Genomic DNA, 13875 nt, shown 5'->3' on the forward strand with positions numbered 1-13875 from the left:
GAACAGCCCTATAGTCTCTCCTCATAATCCATACTCTCTAGTCCAGGCAGCATCCTGGTAAATCTCCTCTGCACCCTTTCCAACGCCTCCACATCCTTCCTATGATGAGTCGACCAGAACTGGACACAGTACTCCAAGTGTGACCTAACCAGAGTTTTGTAAAGCGGCATCATCACTTTGCGGCTCTTAAACTCGATCCCCTGACTTATGAAAGTTAACATCCCATAAGCTTGCTTGACTATCCTGTCTACCTGTGAGGCAACTTTCAGTGATCTGTGGATATGAACCCCCAGATCCCTCTGCTCTTCTACACTGTCCAGAATCCTGCCATTTACCTTGTACTCCGCCTTGGATTTTGTCCTTCCAAAGTGTACTACCTCACTTCTCTGGATTGAACTCCATCTGCCACTTGTCAGCCCAGCTCTGCATCCTATCAATATCCCTCTGTAAGCTTCGACAGCCCACCACACTATCCACAACACCACCAATCTTTGTGTCGTCTGCAAACTTGCTAACCCACCCTTCCACCCCATCATCTAAGTCATTAATAAATATCACAAAAAGTAGAGGTCCCAGAACTGATCCCTGTGGGACACCACTAATCACAGCCCTCCAATCCGAATACACTCCCTCCACCACAACCCTCTGCTTTCTACAGGCAAGCCAATTCTGAATCCACACTGCCAAGCCTTCCTGGATCCCTTGGCCTCTGACCTTCTGAAGAAGCCTACCATGTGGACCCTTATCAAATGCCTTACTAAAATCCATGTAGACCACATCCACTGCACTACCCTCGTCAATCTTCCTGGTCACCTCCTCAAGGAACCCTATCAGGCTTGTGAGGCAAGATCTTCCCTTCACAAAGCCATGCTGGCTGTCCGTAATCAGTCCATGATTCTCTAAATGCTCATAGATCCTATCTCTTAGAATCCTTTCTAACAGCTTACCCACCACAGACGTAAGGCTCACCGGTCTGTAATTCCCTGGACTATCCCTACTACCTTTTTTGAATAAGGGGACAACATTCGCCACCCTCCAGTTCTCCGGTACCGTCCCTGTAGACAACAAGGGCTCAAAGATCCTAACCAACGATTCAGCAATCTCCTCCCTCGCCTCATGAAGCAGCCTGGGGAATATTCCGTCAGGACCCGGGGACTTATCTGTCCTAATATTTTCTAACGACTCCAACACATCCTCTCTCTTGATAGCTACATACTCTAGAACATTACCCTTACCAACACTGTCCTCGGCATCATCAAGACCCCTCTCCTTGGTGAATACTGAAGAGAAGTATTCATTGAGAACCTCACCCACTTCCACAGCTTCCAGGCACATCCTCTCACCTTTGTCTTTAATCAGACCTACCTTTACTCTAGCCATCCTTCTGCTCTTCACGTACGAGAAAAAAGCCTTGGGATTCTCCTTAACCCTACTCGCCAAGGCCTTTTCATGTCCCCTTCTTGCTCTCCTCAGCCCTTTCTTGTTCCTTCCTTGATACTCTATATTCCTCAAGAGCCCTGTCTGATCCTTGCTGCTTACACCTTGTGTATGCTGCCGCCTTCTTCCTAACTAGTTGTTCCACCTCTCTTGTCACCCATGGTTCCTTCACCCTGCCATTCCTTCTCTGCCTCACCAGGACAAATTTATCCCTGAACATCGACCACATCTCCGTAGTATATTTCCCTTCAAAAATGTCATCCCGATTTACACTCCCAAGTTCTCGCCTTATAGCCTCATAATTCGCCTTTCCCCAATTAAATATCTTCCCGTCCTCTTTGGTCCTATCCCCGTCCATGACAATTCTAAAGGTTATGGACCAATAGTTACTGTCCCCCAAATGCTCACCCACCGATAGATCTGTCACCTGTCCCGGTTCATTACCTAAAACTAGATCTAATATGGCATTCCCTCTAGTCAGCCTGTCAACATACTGTGACAGGAATCCATCCTGGATACACTTAACAAACTCAGTCCATCTAAACCTTTGGCACTAAGGTGCCAATCAATATTTGGGAAGTTGGAGTCTCCCATTATAATAACCCTGTTATTTTCTCATCTTTCCAAAAACTGCCTCCCAATCTGCTCCTCAGTATCCCTACTGCTACCGGAGGGGCCTATAGAATACTCCCAGGAGGGTAACTGCTCCTTTCTTGTTCCTAACTTCCACCCATATTGACTCTAGAGAGGATCCTTCTACATTGTTACAGCTGCAGGAAGGGTAGATAGTGTCCCTGACCAGTATTGCCACCCCTCCTTCTCTTCTCCTCTCTCTCTCCCCCCCCCCCCCCCCCCCCCCCCTTCCCTATCCCTTTTTAAAACACTGAAAACCAGGAATATTCAATATCCATTCCTGCCCTGATGTCAGCCATGTCTCTGTAATAGCCACAATATTGTAGTCCCATGTACTTATCCAAGCTCTCAGTTCATCTCCCTTATTCCTGATGCTTCTCACATTTAAGTAAATGCACTTTAGCCCATCCACCTTACTACTTTTATAGCCTGTACCCTGCTTCTCCTTCAAAGCCTCTTTACCTGTCAGATCTGACTGTTCCCCATCCCCTTCTTCCTTTGACCTACTCCTCTGGTTCCCTTCCCCCTCGCAATGTAGTTTAAACCCTCCTGAACCACCGTAGCAAACCTGACTGCAAGGATATTGGCCCCCCTCTGGTTCGGGTGTAACCCGTCCTCTCTGTACAGGTCCCACCTTCCCCAGAAGAGATCCCAATGATCCAAAAATCTAAAACCTTCCCTTCTGCACCAACTTCTCAGCCACGCATTTATTTGCCATCTCTTCCTATTCCTACCTTCACTATCGCGTGGCACTGGCAGAAATCCTGAGATTGCTACCCTGAGGTCCTGTTCTTCAGCCTTCTGCCTAGCTCGCTAAACTCACTTTTCAGGACCTCATCCCTCTTCCTACCTATGTCTTAGGTACCAACATGAACCATGAGTTCTGGCTGTTCTCTCTCCCGCTCGAGAATCCTGTGGACCCAATCAGAGACATCCCGGACCCTAGCACCTGGGAGGCAACATACCATCCGGGATTCATGCTCATTGCCACAGAACCTCCTATCTGTTTCCCTGACTATCGAGTCCCCTATCACTACTGCCTTCCTCTTCTCCTCCCTTCCCTTCTGAGCAGCAGGACCAGTCCCAGTGCCATGGACCTGGCTACTGCTGCTAGGCCCCAGCAGGTCATCTCCCTCAACAGCTTCCAAAGCGGGAAAACCTGTTAATGAGGGGAACAGCCTCTGGGTTCCTCTGCACTATCTGCCTGCTTGTTTTCTTTTTCCTTTTCTGTCCCCTGACAGTCACCCTCCTATCTACTTCCTCACACCAAAAGTACCTGCTCTAAGGGGGTTGTGCATCTCGTGATGTACAGTATCTACATAACTCTCCCCTTCCCCAGTGCTGCGCAGTGCTTGAAGCTGCAACTCCAGCTCATCAAGTTTGAGCCGAAGTTCCTCCAGCCTCAAGCACTTACTGTAGATGTGGCCATCGTGGACCACAGCAAGGTCCATAGGCTCCCACATCAAGCAGCTGCAACACACCACCATGTCCTCCATCTGAACTATTTCTTTTTTTCTCCCCCTAGTTTTTCCTACTTAAAAATTTATAACAGATAACAGGTAAAACCTTACCTTTACGTACTTACCAGAGACTCACCCTCCTTGCCCCTTTACGCCTAAGCCCCTTGAGCCAAAGCCCAACCACTCTGCTCCCTCTCACTCAGCTGCCCGCTCCGACGCTGCCCGCTGGATGTGGCAGTTTGCTTTTTAAACTGCCCGCGCCTTACCTGTTGACGTCACGTGCCTGTGCAGTCCACCCCCCACTATTCCCGATTAAAACTTACACAACTTATAAAAAAAGAAGTTTATAAAAACTATACCTTATAATTAAAAACCCTATTTAAAGAAAACTTATCTGCTCTGAAGTCCCGACATCTGTCGAAGCGAAACCCACGAAACCTCCGAAGTTTTTTTTTTACCTGCTTTTTAAACTGCCTGCGTCTTACCTGCTGATGTCACGACCTGCTGACGTTTGGAGGGGATCTGAGGGGGAGCTTTTTCACCCAGTGTGTGGTGAGTACCTGGGGGACTGTCTGAGGGAGTGGTGGAAGCAGAGTCACTGACTGTATATAAGAAATGTCTAGACAAGCACTTAAATTGCTTTGGCATAGAAGGCTACGGGAGATGAGATTAATTCGGATGGGTGCCCACTGGTCAGTGTGGAAGTGGTGGGCTGAATGGCCACATCCATGCTCCATCTGCCTCTGTCTTTCTAAATGTACATAAATCCTATCCCTTATAGTTTTCTCCAGTCATTTACCCACTACTGATATAAGGTTCACTAGCCTGTAGTTACCTGGCTTATTCCTGCTCCCCCTAAATAACAAAACAGCATCAGCAATCCTCTAGTTTTCTGGTACCTCACCTGCAGCTAACAAAGGTGCAAAAATCTCCAGCTACCTCCTCCCTTGCTTCCCATTGCATCCTGGGATACCTCTCATCTGGGGTTTATCAACTGTTGCAGGTATTCACCCTCAACAATAATTGATTAGGCACGAAGAGAAACTGCATTAACTGAGAAATACCTTTATTGGTTCAGTTAAAAACAAACATGCAAGCCGTACAGAACTAAATATCTGTGCACACACCCACTCGGTTTCTCTGACCCTCCCTGAACAGCCAAAGAATAGAAATGGTAGTACCCGGGAACTAGGCCTTCCTCTTGATCCTGACATAACCACGTTTCCAACAGGGGGTCATCCACTTCTGTGATGGTTGGTCTCCAGATTTTTCAGTGCTTCTACACTCAAAACCCTCCATTGTGATCCTCTTTCTTATCACATAGATAGAACTGTTGTGTTTGACTTTGTTGGCTCTGGCTCATCTGACCAGCTTGTGTCAGCTTCTCGTTGGATCTGGCCCAAGGCTACAAGAGCATTCCTTCATTGCTCTTCCACTAGATAAAGATTCGTGCCTCATGTCACTTTCTTTGTTCTTCATGAATCAGAGCATTCAAACCAGTTTGGCCAGTTTAGCCATACACTGGGCTCAGGTTACTTTCTTTCGATGATGAAAAACACGATGATGCTGGAGGAACAGCAGGCCAGGCAGCATCTGTGAAGAAAAGCAGGCAGTCAACGTTTCAGTTCAAGACCCTTTTTCAGGACTGAAGATAGGAAAAAGGGAAGCTCAGTATATAGGAGGGAAAAGCAGATAAGATTTCTTTATGAAGTCACATACATCGAAACACACAGTGAAATGCATCTTTGCATAGAATGTTCTGGGGACAGCTGCAAGTGTCGCCACGCTTCTGGCGCCAACATAGCATGCCCACAAGTTCCTAACCTGTACGTGATAGAGCAGTGATAGGTGAACAAAAGAGGGGAAGCAGGGAGGGCACAGGGTGGTGATAGGTAAATGCTGGTAAGAGATAGTGATAGGTGGTGCGGGGGTCAGGAAGGTGGCAGGAGGAGGAGGGGAGAGCAGATCCACCGGGGGATGGGTCAAAGGTAAGAAGGGAGAGATAAAAGGCTAGGAAAGGGAAGAAGAGAAGAAGCATGGTTGGGGGGGAGGTGTTGTGGGGAAGGGGGTGGGGATTACCTAAAGTGGGAGAATTCAATATTCATGCCATTAGGCTGCAAGATTCCAGGATGGAAAATGAAGTGCTGTTCCTCCAGTTTGTGCTTGGAATTTTCCTGGCAGTGGAGGAGGCCGAGGACTGACATACCAGTGATGGTGTTGGGAGGGGGGGGGGGGTTGAAGTGACTGGCAACGGGGAGATGCAGATCGTGGTTACGGACAGAGCGCAGGTGTTCTGTGAAATGGTCACCGAGTCTGTTTGGTCTCACCAATGTAGAGGTGGCCTCCCCCCACCCACCATGCTTCTTCTCCTCTTCCCTTTACTAGCCTTTTTTGTCTTCTTACCTTTTGACCCATCCCCCGGTGTATCTGCTCTCCCCTCCTTCCCCCCCACCCCCACACCTGCCTATCACTATCTCTTACCTGCATCTACCTGTCACCTCCCTGTGCCCACCCCACCTCCCCTCTTTTGTCCACCTATCACTGCTCTGCTTTTCCCTCCTATATATTGAGCTTCCCCTTTTTGTATCTTCAGTCCTGAAAAAGGGTCCTGACCCGAAATGTTGACCGCCTGCTTTTCTCCACGGATGCTGCCTGGCCTGCTGAGTTCCTCCAGTATCATCCTGTGCCTCCTTTTGCCAAGCCAATTTGTACTGAATTTGCCAACTTAACTGGGCTGTAACCTTTTGGACTATTTTTTCCAACGTCAACGCCCTCATCAATTCACTTTGAAATACTTAAATCAATTTGATTAGACAGGATCATGCCCCTCACAAAGCCATGCTGACTATCTTTGATTAATCCCTGCCTTTCCAAATGCATTTTAATCCCATCCCTCAATTTTTTTCTAATAATTTCACACCATTGATGTTTGACTCACAGGCCTCTAGTTACCTGGCCTGGGGAAGTGAGCAAAGCTTCAGGATACCATCGTCGGACTGAGGAATTTCTTTACTCTGAATCTTTGGAGTTATTTATTTGGGAAACTGTGGATGCTGACTCATTAGGTATTCTCAAGGCTGAGGAATGCTCCTGAGCTAGAGAGAAATCAAGGGCTCTGGCCATTGGACGTGGAAATGTAACTGAGACCCAATCTCAGATCAGTCATGATCTGACGAAAAGATGGAATAGGCAAGAGGAATAGAGAAAAATCCTTCATACAGATTGAATGGTTAAGGTCTGGAATGGATTGCCAGGATAATACTGGAAGCAAGTTTAATCAGCGTTAAAGAAGCTGTATAACTATCTAAAAGGAAAGAGTGCAGGGCCATGGAGAGAGAACCAGGGAGTGGGACTGGATGAAATGCTCTTGCATACAGCTGGTAGAAACTCAGGAGTAAAAGTCACAGAATGAGACAGAATCAGAGGGACCACTCAGCCAGCTGTTTCTTCTGTGATTTGCTTTTAGGTGAATAATCAAGATCTTGCTAGTCACAAGCTGTTGATGCAGAAGTTTGAAGATTGGCTAAAAAGTCAAGATCAGAAACTGGCAAATATTTTGGCTGCCAACAATGCCAGGAGCAGCAGGGAGATGAAAAGAAGGAAACAAGGTTTGAAGGTAGGTGAGGTTTCTCATTTAAATGGCCAGTTGTTTACTTGCAAAATGTGTGTGACTATGTATTAACTTCATCTGTTATGTGACGTCGGCTGGGGGTGAGGGTGAGTGACACTGGGCTGGGGGTGAGGGTGAGTGACACTGGGCTAGGGGGGTTTGTGACACTGGGGGGAGAGGGTCAGTGACATTGGGGTGTGGGGTGAAGGGTCAGTGACACTGGGGTGGGGGGGATGGTCAGTGAAGCTGGGGCGGGGGGGTGAGGGTCAGTGATGCTGGGGTTGAGGGGAGCGGTTAGTGATACGGTTGGGGGGATGAGAGCCGGTGATGCTGGGCTGGGGGGGTAGGGTGGGTGACGCGGGGGGAGGGGGGGTGGTGATGAGGGTCGGTGATGCTGGAGAGGGGGAGGGCCGGCGACGCTGGGGATTGGGGGAGGGGGAGGGCTGGCGACGCTGGGGAGTGGGGGAGAGGGAGGGCCGGCGACACTGGGGAGTGGGGGGAGAGCCGGTGACACCGGGGAGTTTGGGGGGGTCCACTGGGGGTGGAGTCACCGCTGCTGCAGGGAGAGTCGGCAGCGCCTGGTCAGCGGGGAATGGGTCAATGACACCAGGAGGGGAACCTGACCTATGTGAATGGTTATTGTCCCAGAAAAGGGAACTAATGAAAGGATGGTCAGTGATGTGGAGAGGGCACTGTGGTTGGGAGAACAGTTGATCATACCAGACAGGAGCCTGCATACTGGGGATTCATCAGTGTTGAAGGGGAGCCTGTCCATTAGGGGATGGTCGGGGCAAGGGGAAGGCTAATTGTAGATACTGAAGTATATGGGGTATTTGTAGAATTACTGTGGGCACAGAGGGGTAATTGTAGAATTATTGCTGGGTATTTGGTAGGTCAGAAAGTTACAGTGGGCAAGGGGAGCTGAAGAACAATGGTGCAATGGCAGCATAACTTGAACTACAGTGTGCCTAAGGGAAGGGCAATTGTCAAATTGTAATGGGCAAAGCGTGGTAACTAGAATTAGTGTGCAGCAAGGGGAAACGTTTACTGTAGGATTATGATGGGGTAATGGGAAGGATAATTGTTGAATTATGCTGGGCCAATTGTCTCTGTAGAACTACAGAGGGTCAAGGGGAGGGGTTTACCTTGTCAGAATTGAACCCGGGCTGCTGAAACTGAGAGACGTGACTGACTGCTGCCCACTGCCACCACCCTCGAGTAAATCATTGATCTAGGCTATGAACTGCTCTGGCCCCAGTACTGATTCCTGTGGTGTTAGGGATTATGGAATGTACCTCCCTCTGTGACTGCATCCTCGACTTCCTGATTGAGAAGTCAGTGTGGATCGGTAGTAGCATCTCCTCCTCGCTGACAATCAACACAGGCACATCTCAAGGAAGTTTAGCCCACTGCTCTACTCTCTCTACAAATAACTGTGGCTAAGCACAGCTCAAACGCCATCTATAAATTCACAAGTGACACCACTGTTGTCGGCGGGACCTCAGATGGCGATGAGAAGGCGTACAGGAGTGAGATAGATCAGCTGGTTGGGTGATGTTGCAACAACAACATTGCAATCAGCATCAGCAAGACCAAGGAATTGATTGTGGACTTCAGGAAGGGGAAGTCGGGAGAACACACACCAGTCTTCATTGAGGGGTCACCGGTGGAAAGGGTGAGTAGCTTCAAGTTCCTGGGCATCAACAACTCAGAGAATCTATCCTGGGCCCAACACATTGATGCAGTCACAAAGAAGGCATGCCAGTGGCTCTACTTCATTAGGAGTTTGAGGGGATTTGATATGTCAGCAAAGACCCTTACGAATTTCTACAGATGTATTGTGGAGAGTATTCTGACCGGTTGCATCACCACCTGGTATGGAGGTTCCAGTGTGCAGGATCGAAAGAGGCTGCAGAGGGTTGTGGACTCGGCCAGCTCCATCATGGGCATAACCCTCCCTGCCACTGAGGACATCCTCAAGAAGGTGGCATCCATCATTAAGGACCCTCAACATCTGGGACATGCCCTCTTTACGTTACCACCATCGGGGAGGTAGAGGAGCCTGAAGACCCACACTTAGCATTTCAGGATCAGCTTCTTCCCCTCCACCGTCAGATTTCTGAATGGTCCATGAAAACTACCTCATTATTCCTCTTTACACTACTTATTTATTTTTGTAACTTGTAGGAATTTTTATGTGTTTATGCCTTGCACTGTACTGCTGCCGTGAAACAACAAATTTCACAACGTATGTCAGTGATAATAAACCCGATTCTGATGTGAATAGAGCAGACATTAATTCAAGTGAGAACCAGACTTCAGTTCTTAATGTAAATTGCAAGCAGTTTGAAGTTAAAAGGACAGCTTTGTAAATAAACAGCACTGTCTACAGAGCACAAGCTGCTGGCCCATAGCAGGGAGCTCGCTGCTCAAGAAATATAGTTTGCAAACTTATGTGACCATGAGACGATCTCGTATGCATCAGCCAAATGTAAAACAATGGGGTTTGTGTTAATTGGCTGACATCAAACCAGGCAACATGGGCTAAGTTATTTTGCATCATTGTGACTGACTTCAGGGAAGCTTGTAGATCAGACTGATGTTGTCACTTAGCACATCACACATGGTCATAGATTTGCTCTATCAATAGTCGGGATATTTGTGTACTTGGTCAGTCTTATATTGGGGCATCTGGATCTCTGTTGTAAGAAGTTTTTAGATTGTCTGTGTGAATTACTCTGTCCCAGCAAAGGTGTGTGGTCATTCAGAGGTGTCTCCAGTGTAGATACGTAACTCAATGAAAGCATTTTGGGAGACTTTACCGAGAGGGTCTCGAATTCCTGGTTGTCGTGATGAATAAAGACTTTCACATCACCAGTTTCAGTGTCTCTCTGGTGACTCAGATCACAGTCACAACACTGGCATTGTACTTGTCACAGTCTCCCAACCTGAAAGTGACTCAGGTACTACAACTGGGCACTTTATTAGCTGGGACACAGTGTAGGAGAAGATAGGTTATGGAACAGCTTTGAAAGCATTGGTCGGGCCACAGCTGGAGTACAGTGTACCTGACCACCTGAATGTTTCCAACATTTTTACTACAAGAGCTCTGGGTATGCACAAAGTGATGGCAGCTTCTAATTTTTCAAGTAAATGACTAATTGTTTCCAGGTGCTGAACTGTCATGTCCCTCGTGGTCAGAAGATTTTTGAAGAGCTGATAAGTGCCAAGTGTGCCGGAGTGAATGAAGAAGAGAAACAGCTGGAAGATTTGCGATATCGATGGATATTGTACAAAACAAAGCTAAGCGAGGCAGGAGAGCTCCTGGTATGTACTGAGGCGGGAGAGCTCCTGGAATGTACTGTGACCCAGGTTTGCAGGAATTCCTAAATTGCATCCAAGCATTTCCATAGAACACTACAGCACGGTACAGGCCCTTCGGTCCACAATGTTGTGCCGACATTTTATCCTGCTCTAATATCTATCTAACCCTTCCCTCCCACATAGCCCCCCGTTTTTCTTTCACTCGTGTCTATCTAAGAGTCTCTTAAATGTCCCTAATGTGTCTGCCCCCACCACCTCTGCCAGCAGTGCGTTCCACCCACCTACCACTCTCTATGTAGAAAAACTTACCCCTGATATCCCCCTCATACGTTCCTCCAATCACATTAAAATTATATCCCATCATGTTAGCCATTGTCACCCTGGGAAAATGTCTCTGACTGTCCACTCGATCTATGCCTCTTATCATCTTGTACACCTCTATCAAGTCACCTCTCATCCTCCTCCTCTCCAAAGAGAAAAGCCCTAGCTCGCTCAACCTATCCTCATAAGACATGCTCTCCAATCCAGGCAACATCCTGGTAAATCTCCTCTGCACCCTCTCTCAAGCTTCCACATCCTTTCTGTAACGAGGCAACCAGAACTGAACACAGTACCAAGTGTGGTCTGACCAGAGTTCTTTAGAGCTGCAACATGACCTCCTGGCTCTTGAACTTAATACCTCGACTAATGAAGGCCAACACATCATATGCCTTCTTAACAACCCTATCGACCTGCATGGCAACCTTGAGGGATCTATGGACATGGACCCCAAGATCCCCTTGTTCTGCCACACTGCTAAGAGTCCTGCCATTAACCTTGTATTCTGCCTTCAAATTCGATCTCCTGAAGTATAACACTTCACACTTATCCGGGTTGAACTCCATCTGCCACTTCTCAGCCCAGGTCTCCATTCTATCAATATCCTGTTGTAATCTACAGCAACCCTCTACACTATCCACAACACCACCAACCTTTGTATCATCAGCAAACTTACTAACCCACCCCTCCTCATCCAAGTCATTTATAAAAATCACAAAGAGCAGGGGTCCCAGAACAGATCCTTGTGGAACACCACTGGTCACCGACCTCCATGCAGAATATGCTCCAGCTACCACCACCCTCTTTCTTCTATGTGCAAGCCAATTCTGAATCCACACAGCCAAGTTTCCCTGGATCCCATGCCACCTGACTTTCTGAATAAGCCTTCCATGAGGAACCTTATCAAACACCTCACTAAAATCCATGTACACCACATCCACTGCTCTACCTTCATCAATGTGCTTTGTCACATCCTCAAAGAATTCAATCAGGCTCGTGAGGCATGACCTGCCCCTCACAAAGCCATGCTGACCATCCCTAATCAGCCTATGCTTCTCTAAATGCCCATAAATCCTGTCTCTAAGAATCTTCTCCAGTAATTTGCCCACCACTGAAGTAAGACTCACTGGTCTGTAATACCCAGGGTTGTCCCCTACTTCTTTTCTTAAAAAAGGGAACAGCATTTGCTACCCTCCAATCATCCAGCACTACCTCTGTGGCCAGTGAGGACGCAAAGATCGTCGCCAAAGGTGCAGCAATCTCTTCCCTCACTTCCCGTAATAACCTTGGATATATCCTGTCCAGCCCCAGTGACTTATCTATCCTAATGTTTTTCAATAGTTCCAGCACATCCTCCTTCCTCACATAGACATGCCCTAGCACATCAGTCTGTCGTACGCCATCCTCACAAACGTCAAGGTCTCTTTCTCTTGTGAATACCGAAGCAAAGTATTCATTAAGGACCTCCCCTACCTTTCCCGACTCCAGGCACGTTTCCTCTTTTATCCCTGATTGGTCCTACCCTCACTCTAGTTATCCTCGTATTCTTCATATACGTGTAGAATGCCTTGGGGTTTTCCTTAATCCTACTTGCCAAGGATTTCTCATGCTCCCTTCTAGCTCTCCGAAGTCCATTCTTAACCTCCCTCCTGGCTACCTTGTAACTCTCCAGAGTCCTGTCTGATCCATGCTTTCTAAACCTCAGGTAAGCTTCTTTCTACCTCTTGACAAGATATTCTACATCTTGTGTCAACCACGGTTCCTTCACTCTACCCTTACCCTGCCTCAATGGGACAAACTTATCCAGAGCACCATGCAAGTATTCCTTAAACAACCTCCACATTTCCACTGTGCACTTCCCCAAGAACATCTGTTCCCAATTTACGCTCCCAAGTTCCTGCCTAATAGCATCATAATATCCCCTCCCCCAGTTAAAGACTTTCCCATATCATCTGCTCCTATCCCTCTCCAAGGCTATGGTAAAGGTCAAGGAGTTATGGTCACTATCTCCAAAATGCTCTCCCACCGAGAGATCTGAAACCTGATCAGGCTCATCGCCTAGTACCAGGTCCAGTATGGCCTCTCTTCTAGTCGGCTTGTCCACATACTGTGTCAGGAATCCTTCCTGGACACACTGAACAAACTCCGTCCCATCTGTCCCCTTTACACTGAGGAGGTGCCAATCAATATTAGGGGAAATTGAAATCACCCATGACAACAACCCTATTATTTTTGCACCTCTCCAAATCTGCCTCCCGATCTGCTCCTCAGTGTCTCTGCTGCTATTGGGGGGTCTGTAGAATACTCCCAATAGAGTGATCGCTCCCTTCCTGTTTCTGACTTCCACCCACACTGACTCAGAGGACGATTCCTCCAGGACATCCTCCCTTTCTACAGCTGTGATACTGTCCCTGATCAGCAAGGCCACTCTCCCACCTCTTTTACCTCCGCCCCGTCTCTTTTGAAACATCTCAACCCCAGAATATCCAGCAGCCATTCCTGCCCTTTCGACAGCCGTCTCTGTAATAGCCACCACATCATAGTTCCACGCTCGTTCGTCGGCCTTGTTCCTGATACTTCTCGCATTAAAGTAGACACACTTCAGCCCACCCAACTGACTGCAACTTTGCCCTGTCAACTGCCTATCCTTTCTCAATCTTTCTGCACTCTGCATCTACTTGTCCACTAAATGAACCAATCTCTGCCCTATCACTCTGGTTCCCATCCCCCTGTCAAACTAGTTTAAACCCTCCCCAACAGTTCTAGCAAACCTGCCTGCAAGAATATTGGTCCCCCTCCAGTTCAGGTGTAACCCGTCCCTTTTGTACTAGTCATACCTTCCCCAGAAGAGATCCCAATGATCAACAAATCTGAAACCCTGCCCCCTGCACCAATTTCTCAGCTATGCATTCATCTGCCAAATCATCCTATTCTTACCCTCATTGGCACATGGCACAGGCAGCAATCCAGAGATTACTAACCTTGAGGTCCTGCTTTTCAGCTTCCTACCTAACTCCCTATATTCCCTCTTCAGGACCTCATCTCTTTTCCTACTTATGTCATTGATACCAATATGTACCACAACCTCTGTCC

The 13875-nt window shown here is 47.8% G+C and overlaps 1 protein-coding gene across 1 annotated transcript in view; it reads left to right on the forward strand.

Moving 5' to 3' along the window:
- syne3 (spectrin repeat containing, nuclear envelope family member 3) overlaps positions 1-13875 on the forward strand; it is a 98900-nt gene that overhangs the window by 68645 nt on the left and 16380 nt on the right. Inside the window, exons 8-9 of the mRNA XM_052030893.1 lie at positions 6997-7146; positions 10312-10467. Coding sequence (XP_051886853.1) covers positions 6997-7146; positions 10312-10467 — 306 coding nt within the window. The remainder of the gene's footprint in view (positions 1-6996; positions 7147-10311; positions 10468-13875) is intronic.

The sequence above is a fragment of the Pristis pectinata genome, chromosome 1 (assembly GCF_009764475.1).
Source record: "Pristis pectinata isolate sPriPec2 chromosome 1, sPriPec2.1.pri, whole genome shotgun sequence".
NCBI lineage: Eukaryota > Metazoa > Chordata > Chondrichthyes > Rhinopristiformes > Pristidae > Pristis > Pristis pectinata.